Source organism: Acomys russatus, chromosome 20 (assembly GCF_903995435.1).
Source record: "Acomys russatus chromosome 20, mAcoRus1.1, whole genome shotgun sequence".
In the NCBI taxonomy this organism is placed as follows: Eukaryota; Metazoa; Chordata; class Mammalia; order Rodentia; family Muridae; genus Acomys; species Acomys russatus.
The window spans coordinates 12,818,472-12,834,911 of record NC_067156.1 but is presented as its reverse complement, the minus strand read 5'-3'; the positions used below and the strand labels follow the sequence as shown (position 1 = coordinate 12,834,911).

Here is a 16,440-nt window from a genome sequence, read left to right as displayed (position 1 = left end):
AAATATGAAAATAATACAAGTTTCTCTTTTAGTTTTGAGTTTTAGATGATGAACCTGCAAGATATATGAGAATGTGCACATAATAAAAGGGATTATTTCAAAGATTAAATCAATTAATAGATACGAACCATTCAGACTAACACTTCACATGTGGGACACAGTGTTTACATTTTATATATTTTCATTGCTGCTGAAATCATTCATTCATATGATATCCCCAGTGGGAGTTTTCCTTGTGGCTCCCATTCATATTATAACCCCCTTTGTGTTTTCTACAGCACGACAACATGAATTTGCTTTCATTGGTTCATTCAGCTACAATGAAGCTGACAGATACGAAATGGCTGGGTAGCAATGTGCAAATCAATGAGCACACAGGAAACTAGGATGCAGCGCTTGCCTTCTGGGAGGCTCGGTGGGTTGAGAAAAGCTTGAAGGATGCCTCATAGACTAGCACAGACTGTGACACTGCGGTGTGAATACTGGAGGGGCAGGGTGGATGGGATGTAGTGGGGGGAGCTTGTCAGGGCAAAGTGAGCACAGTCAGTGCTGAGGAGGGAGTCTGCTTAAGGAAACAGGGTCAGGAGAAGGGGGGCGTATGCAAGCACAGTGCTCTCAAGGATCTGGGAGTGGGGTGCGGGCACCGGGGCAAGGTGGACGGTGACACCTGATATAAAAAGCTTACCAAGAAGAGACTTGATACCCTATGAGCATATACAGGGGGAGGAGGTCCCCCTCAGTCACAGTCATAGGGGAGGGGAGTAAGGGAAAAATGGGAGGGAGGAAGGAATGGGAGGATACAAGGGATGGGCTGACAATTGAGATGTAATATGAATAAATTAATAAAAAATATTGAAAAAATAAAAAAAAAGTGATTTATAAAAGAAAAAAGCCTTGACACGTCTGCTGTGGAGTTCAAATTGTGTCTGGGAGATGTCAAGGGAAATAAAGCAAGGATTTAAAGCAAGAAGATAATGGAGGGTTTACAGTTAGAGAGACACAGCCCCGGGGGCAGTTGTGGAGGCTGATCAACCCAATTAGAGAGAAAAATCTAATAAATTTGAGAAACGCAAGGTGTCTGCCATAGTGTGGGTCTTCTGAACTAAAGAAAAAAGAAAAAGAAAAAGTACCCAGGAACTATAGACAAAATAGGGTCCCACGCTTATGGCCATGGGCTTGGGATTTCTTTAAGATATGGACTGTTGGGATTGGAGAGTTTGTACAGTGTTTGGCTTGTAAGCATTCGACCTTAGTTTGCCCCCTAGAACTATGTAACAATGCGGGGTGGGTGGTGCATGCTTGTAATTTTAGCACTAACTAGGAGGGCAGAGGCAGGAGGATCCTTCAAACTCACTTGCCAGGCAGCCTAGAGTTTAATTGGTGAGCCCAAGGCCAATGGGTAATCCTGTCTCAAACTCCTTCATATGAACTCTAAGATTGTCTTCTGGCTTCTCTCACACTTGCACCTAAGCAGACTCACACACATAGGTGGGAGTATGCATATATGCACACGTGCTTTCATGCAGACACACTGGGCACACTTAAAAAAAAACCAACAACAACCAATCAATAGGACTGTCCAAGAGACATCTGTTCTAAGCCATTAGAGCACTTAAGTATAAAACGAGAACTATTAAGCAGAAAAGGCATATTTTAGGTCACCTAAAATTTATTTATGGCACTCTGCTATGTACCCACAAGAAGTACCCTTCTTTCCATAAGCTGTACCAACTGTGCCACCAGGAGTCACACAGTAAGCACCATGCGTATCGGTTGCCAGTGGCCCCAAGGAGTAGACACTAAGATGTAAAGTGGAGTTAGCGTCCTCTTTACTGCAATTTTAGGCATTTAATGATATTCGCTTTATTTTTCTGTTGTTTTTCTCTTTTGCCTTTAAATTTTTTCCAGCAGATTACTCTTGCTTTGTTCTCTCCAATAAAAAGGGAAAAGTTGGGACAAACTAAATATACTTCTACACACACACAAATAGAAACACTGCTAAACAAGCAGGGCTGAGAAGTTAGCTTAAATACACTAGAAAATTTTACAGATGCTAAAGCAAAAATTCAAATCTTGAAATACTTCAAATACTTTCATTTTACTTTTTCTTATCACAAAAGTAACACAAGAAATCATGACATCTGCTTTATTGATAAAACGAGAGTCAGCAAAGAAAAACTGCATAAAAAAAAAAAAAAAAAACCTACAATGCCATTTACCAGAAGCCAATCTTTGCTGTCTGTGAATGGACTGTCTCGTTCAGGCCATAACAATCATTCAAACTAAAAATATCGGTGATGAAGGATATTTATTTTGTATTAATATTTTGGAGAGATTTTTTTTTCAAACCGAATTGCTTCCGACTATGTTCAAGGCCAAGTTGCCCTCAACATAGTTACCCAGACGCCACTAAAAGTATCTTCCTGGGATTACCAATACAAGAGTGACTCTTCAGACAGAGAACTAGGGATGTAAGATGGTGATGCAGGTCCAGGACTCTTGAGCTAGGAGTGTGATGCACAGTGATCACACCATGTACTTTTCATTAGAATTTGTGACGTGGTGACTTGTGTCTCCAATGGGATTCCTGCTGTAGTTGCTTCCTTCACTGCACTGAGGAAGACAGGCTGTCAGTAGAGAGGAGGCCTGCTTTGCTCCCCTGGGTCCTTGGAGGGTGATGGACAGGGTGAGGGGACACACTGTAGCATTATTCTGCTTTCTTTGAATTGTTGGGCTTGCAGAAGAACTGCAGGGACCCAGAGACCCACAAAACAAAACAAAAAACAAACAAGCAAGCAAACCTACTTAAAGCAAGCCTCAGCTTTTAAACTGTGGTCATGTTTTGAGTTGCTTGCTTAGCAACCACACATTTGGTGTATATTTAAAATTTTTAAGTGTGAGTGTGTGTGTGTGTACATGTGTGCACATGTGTGTATGTTAATGTCTTCTGTGTGTGTGGAGATCAGAGGACAGATCCTAGAAGCCTGTTCTCTTCCTCTGCTTCGTGCCACCTGGGATTAAACTTAGGTCTGCGGGTCTGAGCACACTCACCTCTGCCCACTGCCATTTTGCCAGCCTTCCCTGCAAACCTGATTGTGCCTTAAAGGAAGAGCAGCTCTACTCAGGCCAGGATGTGAAGATGAGTGCTGTGTCTGCTCTATTTCTCTTGTGACAGTAACTGCTTTAGTGACTGTCTGAGATGGGCAGTGAGACGGGACAGGCTAGAGAGTGACAGGAGGTTGCTGAGATGCCTGCCCCAAAGAAGGGCAGCATCTGACTCCCAGGAATGCTGAGCAGAGGAGCCCAGGTCCTCCAGGACGAGGACTCACTGGCTTCAGGAAAGGGCCAGAGGGCCCTAATATTTAGAGAACCTCCTTTCATCAGTTTGTCTCAAAATTATCCTAATATAGGACTCTTATTCATTCGCCTATGAATTCAACATTGAGTTGTATTCAGAAGATGCTTCTGAAGTTTTTAATTCTTTAAACATTTCTCTCAGGTCCTGAGTATAAGTGGCCAATTGTGACATGAAGGCAGCCGTCGGGTGCCTCTGGGTTTTAACTTCTGGGTTAAGCTTCTAGTCTTAGCGTAATCTTGAGGAAAATATCTAGTGGACAAACCTGAAGGCACTTAAAGAGCGAAGAGAAAGCCACTGGCTCCTGGAACCTCTAAATTTTTATCCCCTAGTCGAACAGTGGAGCCGTTTTCAATTTCTTTATTTCCTAGGCTAACCTAAGAGAAACTAACTGGCCCCAGGTCTGGGTGGACTTCTCTGAATTCTGGGTGCATTGACTATTCCATGAAAAAAAGAAAAAAACATTATGAAAGTGAAGGAAGCGATGCCACCTCAGTTTTGCCACCCTTTGTCTAATCTGGTTAGTCAGTGAGAAAATGTCCATGCAGTATGTCAGGCTAGATTCCTAAGGAGCAATGCTTCCCTGCTTTTATGTTTTCCCTTTTGACCACCCAGAATCTAACAAGGAGAAAGGGAGGACGGTACCGCATGGCTGACACAGCTAGGAGGCATCCTGTGGATTTACTATCCCCCCACCCTTGGATAAGATGTAGAAAGAAACTAAGGATTAAAGAAGTGTAATCCTGTCCACGGTGCAATTTAGCAAAACAACGGCATGGCTGTGCTGACAACCTGGATTATCAGTGCTGGTCACCAGGCTCCTTCTAACACAGCAATCCACTGCAAACTCAGAATGTTTAGAGAAGACAAAGTGAAATCCCAATGCAGCATCATTTTAAATTAGAGAAAATCAAGTACTTTTAATATCAGAAAGACTCTAGCTGGAGGTACTCAGCAGGCTGCAAATAATGATCACTCAAAAGTAGAGGGGGATTGTCTATTCTGTTAAAATGTATCTAATGGGGGAATAGTTTTATTACAAAACTTAAAGACCAAACAAGATTGCATTTGAACCAGCCCTCCCAGAATGAGGGAGCGTAGAGATACACAGGGCTACGGCAAGAATCAGAGCGAGGGGGTAAGGTACCCACATGTGGAACAGGGGCACAGGATAACTTACATCGCAGCTTGTCCATGATCTTCCCGCCACACAAGGTAGCCAAAGCCATTTTGACAGCAAATACTGAGATTTTACCATGACCTTCCCTGTTTAATGATAACAGAAAAAAAAAAATGATGTTATTTAAGGTACTGCCGAGATTGTTGGCATTTTCTACCCTGTAGAAATTGTAGGCTGCACGGCTGCATGCATTATGAAGACACATTTTAGAAAAGGTTGTGAATACAATTCAATGCACATTGCTGATAAACTGTCTATTTGATGCTTTTGTTTTTCCAAGAGACATCAGAATCTTCTAGTTTTTTTTTCTCCTTGTATATGTCACTTGCTAAGTCAGAGAAATATGCTCTAGATAGCTATGGGTTTAAATAACAGATTATGCTTTTTTTCCCTGTGGGCTTCATGAAATAATTCTATGCATGATTCTAGTCTCTATAATTTATTCAAACAGACTTCAGAAAGTTCATATTTTATTTCCTTAGAGAATTTAAAAATTTTAAGTTAAGTTAACTATGTGGACTTTTTAAAAAGTTCAACTTTTATTTTTTGATATATTTTTAAATCGGAAAGTCTTTTCTCATATAATATATCCCAAACACAGTTTCCCCTCCCTCTATGCCTCCTAGCCCCCTCCCCCACTCAACTCCTCTCTCCCTGGTCCACTCTGCCTCTGTTTCCCTTCAGAAAAGAGCAGGCCTCCAAGAGACAACCTTTAAAACACACCCAAGGGCCCAGAGCATTCGGGAACCCCATAAAAGAGACCATCAAGGCAGGCTGATCTGGACCCAGGAGGGTCTGCACAAACTCATGTGCCAACAAAGGACAATGCATACAGAGAACCTAGATCCCCTGTTTAGATCTAGTCAATGGACAGCACATTCTCCGCGGATGTGGGGGGAGCGGGGACTGCCTCTGACATGAACTCTGGTGCCTGTGATTTGATCAACCCTCCCCCCTTGGCAGGGAGGTCCTGCAGGCACACAAAGTAAGAGGATGCAGACGATCTGGATGAGACCTGATAGGCTGTGGTCAGATGGTGAGGGTGGAGGACCCCGCCCATCAGAGGTCTAGGGTAGGGAAATAGGATAAAAGAGAGAGGGAGGGTGGCAATGGAAAGGTACAAGTGAAGGGATAATGATCAGGGTATAGTATGAATAAATCATAATATTTTTTTAAAAAAGAAAACATACATAAAACAAGTAAAAACCCCACACTGTTTCTAACTATCATTTTCTAAACAATTGTTTGCGTGTAACACATTTACATTAAAAAGACAGCTAACATTTTAAGACTCCAAAAAATAGAGATGGCTCAGTGACGTGTTTGCCATGAGAGTATGTGGACCTATAGTTGGGTCCCCAACACTTACATCAAGGCTGGGTATGGTGCCATAAACTTGTAATGCTGTCATCGCAAAGAAGCAGAGCCAGAAAGATCATTGGCCAGTCTAGGCAAATCAATGAACTCTGGGATCCGCGAGAGAACTTGCCTAAAATATAAATCAATATCCCTATATGAAAGCACATGTAGGATTTTCCAATAAAATACTTGCAAACAGAACCCAAGAACACATCAAAAAGATTATCTACCATGACCAAGTTGGCTTCATCTCCGAGATGTGGGGATGATTAACATACATAAATCGATAATTGTAATTCATCACTCAAATGAACTGAAAGATAGACAACATCCCATCTCATTGGATACGGAAAGGACCTTTGACAAAATCCATCACCCCTTTGTGCTAAGCATCTGGGAGAGCTTAGGGATGCGGGGACATACCTCAAAATAATAAAAGGCAACATACAGCAAGTCCATAGTCAACATCAACTGAGAGAGAAACTCAAAACATTTCTACTAAAATCAGGAAATGGATAAGCGTGTCCACTGTCCCCATACCTATTCAATATATGACTTAAGGTCTTAGCTATAGCAATAGGAAATCTGAAAAAGACCAAGAGATACAAATAGGAAGGAGAAAAATATCCTTATTTGCACATTTTTCATATTTAAGACTCTAAAGACTCCAGTAGGGTGCTTCCATAGCTGAGAAACACTTTCAGCTAAGTAGCAGTATATGAAATTAACACATGAAATCAGCAGCTTTCTTCCATACAAATGACAAACATACCGAGAAACAAATCATGGAAACAGTACCTTTCACAATAGCTGCAAAAATACATTGAAATAACTGTACTCAGGGGTGTGATAGAGTCATATACTAAAAACATCAAGGCATTAAAGAAATGAAGACTCTAGGAGATGGATAGATCTCCCATTCTCATGGGTCTGTAGGATTAATATTGTGAAATGGTCATCCTATCAAAAGCAATCTACAGATTCAATACGATCTGTATTGAATCAAAACTCCGACAAAATTCTTCACAGTTGAAGAACTTCCAACTTCGTATGGAAAGCAAACCTGAATAATAAAAGAATGGCTGGCAGGTGGCACCATTACCAATTCACACTATACTACAGAGCTATAGTAATAAAGTCAGTATGATATTCCACAAAAACAGACACACTGACCAATGAAGTAAAATTGAAGACTCAACCATGACTACATAGCTATAGACACTTGAGTTTCAAAAAGAAACCAAAATATACACTAGAGAGAACACAGCATCTTCAATAAATGGTGTTGGTCAAACTGAAAGCCTTAAACATACAGAAGAAGGAGACTACACACACACACACACACACACACACACACACACATCTATCTATCTATCTATCTATCTATCTATCTATCTATCTATCTATCTATCACCCTGCATGAAAAGCTCAACTCCAAGTAGCTAGAGGATCTAAACACAAGCATAGATTCCCTGAAGCATATTGGAAAGAAAGTAGGGCATTCACTTGATCTCACCGACTCAAGAAAGGCTTTTCTGACCAGGAAGCATAAAGTACTAGGTACTAGGACCAACAATGAATAAATGACAACTCTTGAAGCTAAAATGCTTCTATATAGTAAAGTACATCATCGTTCAAGCAAAGCAGAAGCCTAGAGAGTGGAAGGAATACTTTACTAATTATCCATCTGACAGGGGGTTTGTTTCTAGAATACACAAAGAACTAAAAACAAACAAACAAACACCCATCATTAACAAAACAAAACAAAAACCCTCTCAACAACAACAACAACAACAAAACAACAACAAAAAGCCCTGAACATCTAGAAAGCAATTAAATTAAAAAAAAAAATGGACCACAGCACTAAACAGAGTTCCCTGTTCTCAAAAGATGAAACACAAATGGCTGGCACTTGTATGTTTTTAGGACCTAGAAACCTACAAGTAGAACATTATGACTGGCAGATCTGGCCCCAGGCGTTATGCACAAACTATGGCACCAACCAAGGATAGGACATGCAGTAAAAATTGAACCCCTACCCAGATTTAGCCAATGGACAGGTCATTCTCTGCAGATGAGTGAAGAATGGGGACTGACTTTCACTTGAACTCTGATGCCCCATATTTGACCACGTCCCCTTGATGGAGAGGCCCGGTGGCACTCAGGGGAAGGATAGCAGGCTACCAAGAAGAGACTTGATACCCTATGATCATATACAGGGAGAGGAGGTCCCCCTCAGTCACAGTCATAGGGGAGGAGAGTAGGGGGAAAGTGAGAGGAAGGGAGGAATGGGAGGATACAAGGGATGGGATAACAATTGAGATATAATATGAATAAATAAATAAATAAATAAATTAAAAAAATACAAAAACCAAAAAACAAAACAAAACAAAACACCAAATGGCTGACACTTAAATATTTCACTTGAATATTTTAATATCAGTAGCCACCAGAGAAATGAAAATTCAAGCTACTTTGAGATTTCATCTTACACCAACCAGAATGGCCAAGATCAGTAAAACAAATGATGCCTCTTATCAGCAAGGATGCAGGAGAGAGGAAACACTCATTGCTAGTAGGAGTGAAAGCTGGTACACTTCCTGGAGAAATCTGTGTGGAAGTTTCTCTAAAAGCTGCAAAACAATCCACCTCAAAATTGAGCTCTGTCAGTCTTGGGCACACACCCAAAGAACTCCGTGTCACCATGGAGACACTCACTTGCTCCCTCGTGTTCACTGCTGCTTTATTCATAATAGCCACAAACTGGAAACAGCCTAGATGCTCACCAATTGATGAATGAGCAATTAAAATATGCTACATTTACACAATGAAATGTTATTTAACTATTAAAAATGGAATTATGGCTGGGCATAGTGGTGCACTTGGAAAGCAGAGGCAGAAGATCTCTGTGACTTTGAGGCCAGCCTGATCTACAAAGCAAGTTCCAGGGGCAGCCAAACTATACACAGAAATCCTACCTAAAAAAAAGAAAAAAAAAAAAAAAAAAAAAAAAAGAAAAACAAACCTAAAAAGAAAATTATAAAACTTGCAGGTAAATAGATGGAGCTAGAAGCAATCACTGAGAGAGGCAACCCAGACCCCCAAAGACAAATATTATGTATTTTTTCTTACATATAATTGTTACTTTTTAAGCTTTTAATAATATGTGTGCTATAATATGAATAAGCACCAAGGTTAGGGACCTTGTAATGAACCAGGGAGGAGGAGGAGGGGATCTTTTAAGAAAGGGAACATAGAATACAGTGATCTCTCTCTCTCTCTCTCTCTCTCTCTCTCTCTCTCTCTCTCTCTCATCTCGCTCCTCCGCTCTCTCTCTCTCTCTCTCTCTCTCTCTCTCCTCCTCACTCTCTCTCTCTCTCTCTCTCTCTCTGTGTAAACTAGAATAGGAGGATTAAATGGGAGAGAGAGTGAGAGAGCAGGATAAAAAAGGGACTATGGGGAGAGGCAGCTAACACCAAAGTAATTTAGAAAAAAATGTATGGAAACTTACTACTATAGAATATATATATATATATGAAAGGAAGTGAAATGGAATCATCATATAACGGGAAAACAATGCCCAAATGGAGACCATCGACTACCAAATAAAACCTGCAATGTGGATCTGTCGGCTAAAGGAGACCCACAGACCCTGCCCAACACCACAGACGACTGTCAGTGCTGTTGGTGACCCACCACAACATGACAGTAAAGCCCTGTTGCTCAAGATAGCACTTATATATATCACTGAGCTTGTGTCCAGCTAGAAGTGTCATCTCTGCTGACTAGTGTTCATGGTTCTGGAAGTTACTATGTATGCTGTGGAAGAAGAGAAACTATCATCAGTTTCACACAACCAGAAACCATGCGACCTACAACAGCATCTGCCTTCAAGGTCCACTGGTACAATAGTGGCACAAAACGTGTGTGGGCAACCAATTGTTTTTTGTTTTTGTTTTTGTTTTTTTTTTTGATTAAAGGTACACTCCATAAGATGAAACGCATACATGACACTGCTAAAGGGACCAAGAATCTGAGACTAAGTTAGGCTGTGAGCCCCAGGGGGAATCCTGCTACTATGATTCTATTAAAGGAACACAGCAAGTCAATGCCTCCTGGTGACATAATGCTTTATCTATACATCAATGCTATACCTATATTGCAGTAGATGGTAATTAACACAGACACCCACAGAGGACAATGTGTGGAGTGGCAGGGTTTGGGGCACTCAGCCCTAAATGGGATATCTTCATCAAACCCTCCCATGAAGCCTCAAAAATCTACATGGAAGTGGAGGCAGAAAAATATTTAAGAGGCAGAGGTGGTGGAGGGCTCCAAAGAGACTGTCATTCAGACCCAAGAGGACTGCTGCACACATGAACTCACAGAGAGGAGACTGTAACAGCTCAGTGTGTACAAGACCTGCACAAGCCAAACCAGACAAAAATTCCAGTACAGAAGAGGGGCAGTAAGCAGGAAGCTCTGCCCACAACTAAGAAAGCTGCTTGTGACCTTTACTTGCTGGCGAGGGACAATGACACACTGGGTGTATCAACCACACTCCAAGCTAGAGCCTTTGATCAGGACAAGTTGGTCAACACCAAGAGGATTTCATGGTTTTTCTGTGCTTTTATTTTTGTTGTTGTTGTTATTTTCGCCTTTTTGTTTGGTTTGATTTTTTTTTTTTTGAGAGGAAGGAAGAAGATGAAGTTGGGTGGATAAGGATGGAGGATGTGGGAGAAGCTGGTGGAGGGCAAATAACATGATCAAATACATTGTATAAAATAAAAAATTTAAAAGCCAATGAGTACAAAAATTGTCAAAAAATAAGGTGGAGAGTAAAACAGGAAGACCCTTAATATCAACCTCTGACCTGTACACAGTCACATACACACATACATACTTACACACATGCACACACACTCACTCTCACACATGCACACACACTCACACACAGACACACACATATTCACACACATTCACTCACACACACTTTCACAAACTCACACAGACACAGACACATGCATACACACACTCACTCACACACTCATAGACACACCCACACTCACAGACATGCACACATGTAGACACGTACATACTCACACACACTCATGCTCACTCTCACATACTCACAGACATGCACACACACATACTCACACAATACTTTTACACATTCACACCCATGCACACACACATACATACTCTCACTCACAGGCATGACACACAGACATGCATATTCATACATTAATATTCACTCTTACACACAAATGCATACACACTCACAGTCACATACACATAGACACACATTCTCACACACATATTCTCTCTCTCTCTCTCTCACACACACACACACACACACACACACACACACACACACACACACACTCACCCTCAGGAACATGTACACATGGCCATGGCATTTATAAAAGTAGGAGCTCTGTTAGGGGTGTTTCATTTCTTCCAGAACTAACAGAGATGCTGCCAAATCACTGATTTGGGGAGTATACTGAACAAGCCACTCACAAAGTGCATAAGGAGTATGTGGAGTGGAGTGTGTCACTGAAACTATATACCATCTGGAATAAATTGTTCCTTCCCATATCAGTAGAACCATAAAAGCATCACATTTGATATTCATGGCCATGAGGGCTGCTCCTCTTAAGGATGACAAAAGGAGTGATCTGGAGAGAGCAGGGCTGGCTGTGCCTGAGAGCACCGCATGCCTCCCGGCAGACGTGCTGGAATCTGGCTGCAGGGACAGTAATTAGAGATAACCGTACCAGCACTGCAAATTCAAGCTCCGAGTGCAGCTGATCCCTCACTAGTGTGAAAGGCACAGAAAATGCCCTAAAATTACAAGTATGTGTCATTTCTTATTAAAAGTTTCATTTGTACAATAAAGTGATAAAATTGTGCTTGCCGTAGTGGTTTCCTTTTCAACATACAGCAGGCAGCTCATGACGCATGCTGCCCCATATTTCTTCACTATTGTCTTTAGGCACAATCGAAAACATTGTGCTTTTATGTCAATTATCCCAGACGTTTGCCATTTGCAAACTGTTCTTTTCCGTTACAGCTTGATGTCAAAATATCCCATCAAATTGTTTTCTTATTGCTTAAGACCCAACAAGATATTTCTGAGAGTCAGATAAACCCGAAAACAATTACCAAAGGTACAATCTGAAATTGCTTCGTAAATCCATGTTTTCTTTAGTCTTTTGTTTTCCTTGGTACTTTGTTGCCACTCTCCGGAAGTACTCTAGACAATGGAGAGGAGAGAGCGCACAATGCTCTTTGTCTAAAATATATATGGGTAACTGTGGAATCTATGTTAAAAACCTTGAATTATGTTAAGGTGACCTCATTATAGTTAAAAGTAAGCAAGTGTTTTCCTCTGGGCTGGGTTTTTCGTGACTCTACCTAGAGACAAGCTGACTGGCTTCAGGTGTTTTTAGGGAAAGGTCCTGGCAAGGAAAATGTGGTTTTGAGGAGAAAGCCCTGCCCGGCCAGCCTGGCCTCAGCTTAGTGCTCACTCTCTCCACCTTGCCAGGGGAGCTTCCTGTCTGAAGTTACGAATCCCATGCCAAAAATTCACCTCCACGAGCGAGCTCTGGATTCTGAGGAACGCTGTGTTGAACAGGCAGAAAACATTATCCCTCATTTAGGATTTCTGAAACAGGAAGGGCCTGTTTTGCGCACACATTTTATAAATGGCACCTCACTTTACATCCTCTTGTTCGTTGTCTGTCTCAGGCTTATCACAGCACACATCTCACAGGAAGCTCTTAGCATGCTAGCTAAAGTAGTGAATGCATAAACAGAAAAGAAACCTTCCGACTTACAGTGTCAGAAATGTTTGAGTAAAACTTAAGAGATGGACTTTGAGCCCCTTAATGCCTCAAATTTGGATGTGATGATATCTATATTTGTTTTCTTGAGGCTATTGGGAGTATTAGCGTACGAACAAACACAAGTCCTCTGATTGGTCCTAGAATCTCTCTGGGCTTCCTGCGAAGTTAGTGGAACAGCAGGAAAACACTTCTAGTCCTGGGCAAGGTGCATTTGCTGGGAGTTCTCCAACTGGGGATGGGCCAATGATTTGTGACTCTTTTACTCCTTTGGAATTCTATCTTCTCCCTACTCAAAGAGTAAGCCTGACAAAAGATGAGCCATAGTAAAGACATTCAATTTATTTACTGCTATAAATATTCTTTGGGAAAAGACTTTATTCTTGCTCAAACAAAAGGTTTTACACACACACACACACACACACACACACACACACACAAAGGTGGCTGTCACTAGAGGACACACTATGGTTATCTTGAACTTAGGATGTGCTAAGTAAAACCAACAACACTGTTCTCAACTCCAAGTTACAGTCACAGGTATAGCAGGAGAAACAAGGAACATTTGGGGGTATGCCACCCCTCTGTGCTGCCTTTTCTGTCACATGTCCTTGCACTCTATGACTGAGCAATGTATTATACTGGTTATGTGCTTTATAGTTTATTTGCATTAGATATGAGAATTTTTATTTTTTAATTCAAAAGGCAGAAAGATGTTTGTAGGAACCAGGCCCGACTGGGCTGCCTGCCTGTCTTGCTGTTCCATGTCTTGTTTCTAGCAGCTTCCATGTCTGTGTTTATCTTGGTTAGCTAGTCATGTTTACTGCTCTGAGAACGCACCCCTCCCTTCCTCGAGACGTGTCCTCCTGTGCGCAATCACCTCTTGAGGGATTTCACCTGGGAGGAGGATTCCTGTTTTGCTGCCTATAAGAAGGCTCTTTGGAACTCTGGAAGGATGGATAATAAACCGCTGCTGTGGCTGCTGCTCTCTTAGCACGAAGGACCCGCTGTGTTAGTGTGTGTGTGTGTGTGTGTGTGTGCGCGCGCGCGCGTGCATGAGTTAAATCCGCAGTTCCTCGCCCTCAACTCGGTACTGCGGTGGTGCGGGCGCCACAGGTGGAGGTTCCACTGAGATCAGGGAAGAAAGGGAGGAAGCTGACGGATTAGATCGCCCAGGGAAGCTGGCCAGCACCTCAGGGAGGTAGGAAATGGGCGTATTGGAAATAGGTGCCACAGGTTTGTCCACGGTTCTGGTGGACTAGTGATTAAGGCACCAGGATTAAGTATGAGAGTGTTAAAGATTTTATAAAAAACAATAGAATTGGGCAGTCCTTTGTTTTATGGTATTTGGAGAGCTAAATATCCAAGTTTGGGATCAGGTGAAGTCTGATCTCCCGAGAATTTTATGAAAGGAAGGGTCCAACAGTGTTCCTGTCGCTACCTTTTCATTATGGTGTCTTGTTAGAGATGCACTTAGGAGCTAGGACGAGAAAATAAGAGAGCAGCTAGGAAGTTTGGCTCTTGCCCTAAATGAAGTGCAGGAGGAGCAATCTGTAAAATCTTTGGCCCCGTCTGAGATTGCCTCTGATAGATCTTCTTCTAATTCTGAGGAGGAAGAGGCAACTTTAACCTCTGAGATACGGGCCCTAAAGAAGTTGAAGGAGTGTAAGATTGAAGGAAAAGAAACTAGAGGAGAGCGGCCCCCGGCGTATAACCCAGATTATCACAGTCAATTGTCTTTGGCAAAGCCTTCTGCTCCCCCTCAGGGAGTAGTCTTTCCAGTAGTCGAAGTGCCTCACCCAACTAACCCAGGGCAAATGCAGAGACAGCATGAAGCCCTCCAGTTTAAAGACATAAAACAGCTTAAGGAGGCAGTTATGGCCTATGGTTCGCATGCCCCTTTTACGATTGCCATTTTTGAATCCTTCACAGGACAATTCTTAACACCTAGTGATTGGCAACAAATGTGTAGAGCAGTCCTCAATGGGGGTGATTATTTGCTTTGGCGCAGTGATTATCAAGAACAGTGTATTCAGATGGCCGCACATAGTGTGGCACCTGGGGTTCCACAGAGAAACGTGGATATGCTAGCAGGCATGGGTTTGTATACTGAACTTAGTGCCCAGATACAATATGACCCCGCTGTGTATGCGCAGATTGCAACTTGCACCACGAGGGCTTGGAAGTCCTTGCCTAATAAGGGGGCAGGAGAACAGCTGTCTAAAGTGGTCCAGGGACCCTCGGAGCCCTTCCAGAAATTTGTTGATCGCCTTACGCAATTGGCAGGAAGGATTTTTTGGAGATGTGGAAGAAGCCATGCCTATTATTAAACAATTGGCCTTTGAAAATGCTAATAAGTATTGTCAGGAAGCCCTTTGGCCTTATAAATATAAAAGTGTGAATGACTATCTGAAAATTTGCTGAAGTATAGCTACTACTCACATAATGGGACAAGTATTAACTATTGCTCTTCAGGGATGGTCACCTTCTGGGGGAGTCCGGCCGAAAACATGTTTCAGATGTGGTCAGATAGGACACCTTAAGAGAGAATGTACTGGAAGGGAGACTGGACAAGCTCGAGATAGAGTTGATCATACTAAGCCAGGTTTGTGTCCTTGTTGCCAACGAAGGTATCATTGGGGGAATGAGTGCCTCTCAAAGACAGATAGACAAGGGATGCCATTACAGGAAAATAAGCCACGGGGTCAGCTCCGGGCCCCCTCAAGACAGGTGTGTGGAACATTGCAGACACGTGCCCTTCAAGTGATTCAACCTGTGCATTCTTCCACAAGAGTCAGCCCAGCCTAAAGGAGACTGTTTGGGCTCTGGTGAAGAGCCACCCCCCCCCCCCCCAATCTTGATGCCAGTAGGTCTGAGCAGACCAGTATGGCTGTATTTGAGTAATTGCAGCCTAGGCACGGCTGCTATGCCTGGGAATCTGGAAAGGAGTAAAAATATCATCATAAGTTCAGCTATCTGTGCTGTAGCACCTTTGCTTGTTGTTGTTACTAATGACTCTCTTGAGGGGGAGATTTTAAATTGTTCCCTGCTGTGTTAGTGTGTGTGTGTGTGTGTGTGTGTGTGTGTGTGTGTGTGTGCATGAGTTAAATCTGCAGTCCCTCGCCCTCAACTTGGTACCATGGTGGCACAGGCACCACAGATGTTGGCATAATTCTAGGATAATTTTATATCCCAGCAACTGGGGGTGCCCTGGTCCTTTCCCCAAAGCACACAGGGTTCAATACTAGGCATGGTTGTTCAGTAGATTCTGCAAGGTGTGACATGTGACACAGGGCAAAGTCTGCCTGGATTCAGTGTTCTCTATAGAAGATCATCATATGACGGGCAGGCCTGCATCATGGTCACAAGATAGACTCCAGTGGTGTAACGTACAACAGGTCGGATATTTCTTTGCCATACACTCTGCCAGTACAACTGAAGAAGCTACACATGTGAACGTTTTCCTAATATTATCAAGCACACAGACTGAGTCTGAGATGGGAAAAAGTACAGTGATTCTCATATTTAAAATATGAAATTAAAAAAAAATGTAAGGACAGATTAATTTAAGTCAACTCTTAGAAGCAAACGATTCCCGTCGTTTTTCATTCACTTTGTCTACAACAGCTGAAACTGTCCATCCAGTCTCTGTGTGTCTCAGAAGCATCACCTCATCCCCTGGAACATTCTGATAACAG

General features: G+C 42.3%; 1 protein-coding gene across 7 annotated transcripts in view; it reads right to left on the bottom strand.

Annotated features, from left to right (window-relative positions):
- Positions 1–16,440, bottom strand: part of Dtna (dystrobrevin alpha) — a 358,243-nt gene that overhangs the window by 71,284 nt on the left and 270,519 nt on the right. For all 7 annotated transcript variants that reach the window (XM_051163351.1, XM_051163346.1, XM_051163348.1 and 4 more), the window contains one exon: positions 4,536–4,621. In XM_051163351.1, coding sequence (XP_051019308.1) covers positions 4,536–4,621 — 86 coding nt within the window. The remainder of the gene's footprint in view (positions 1–4,535; positions 4,622–16,440) is intronic.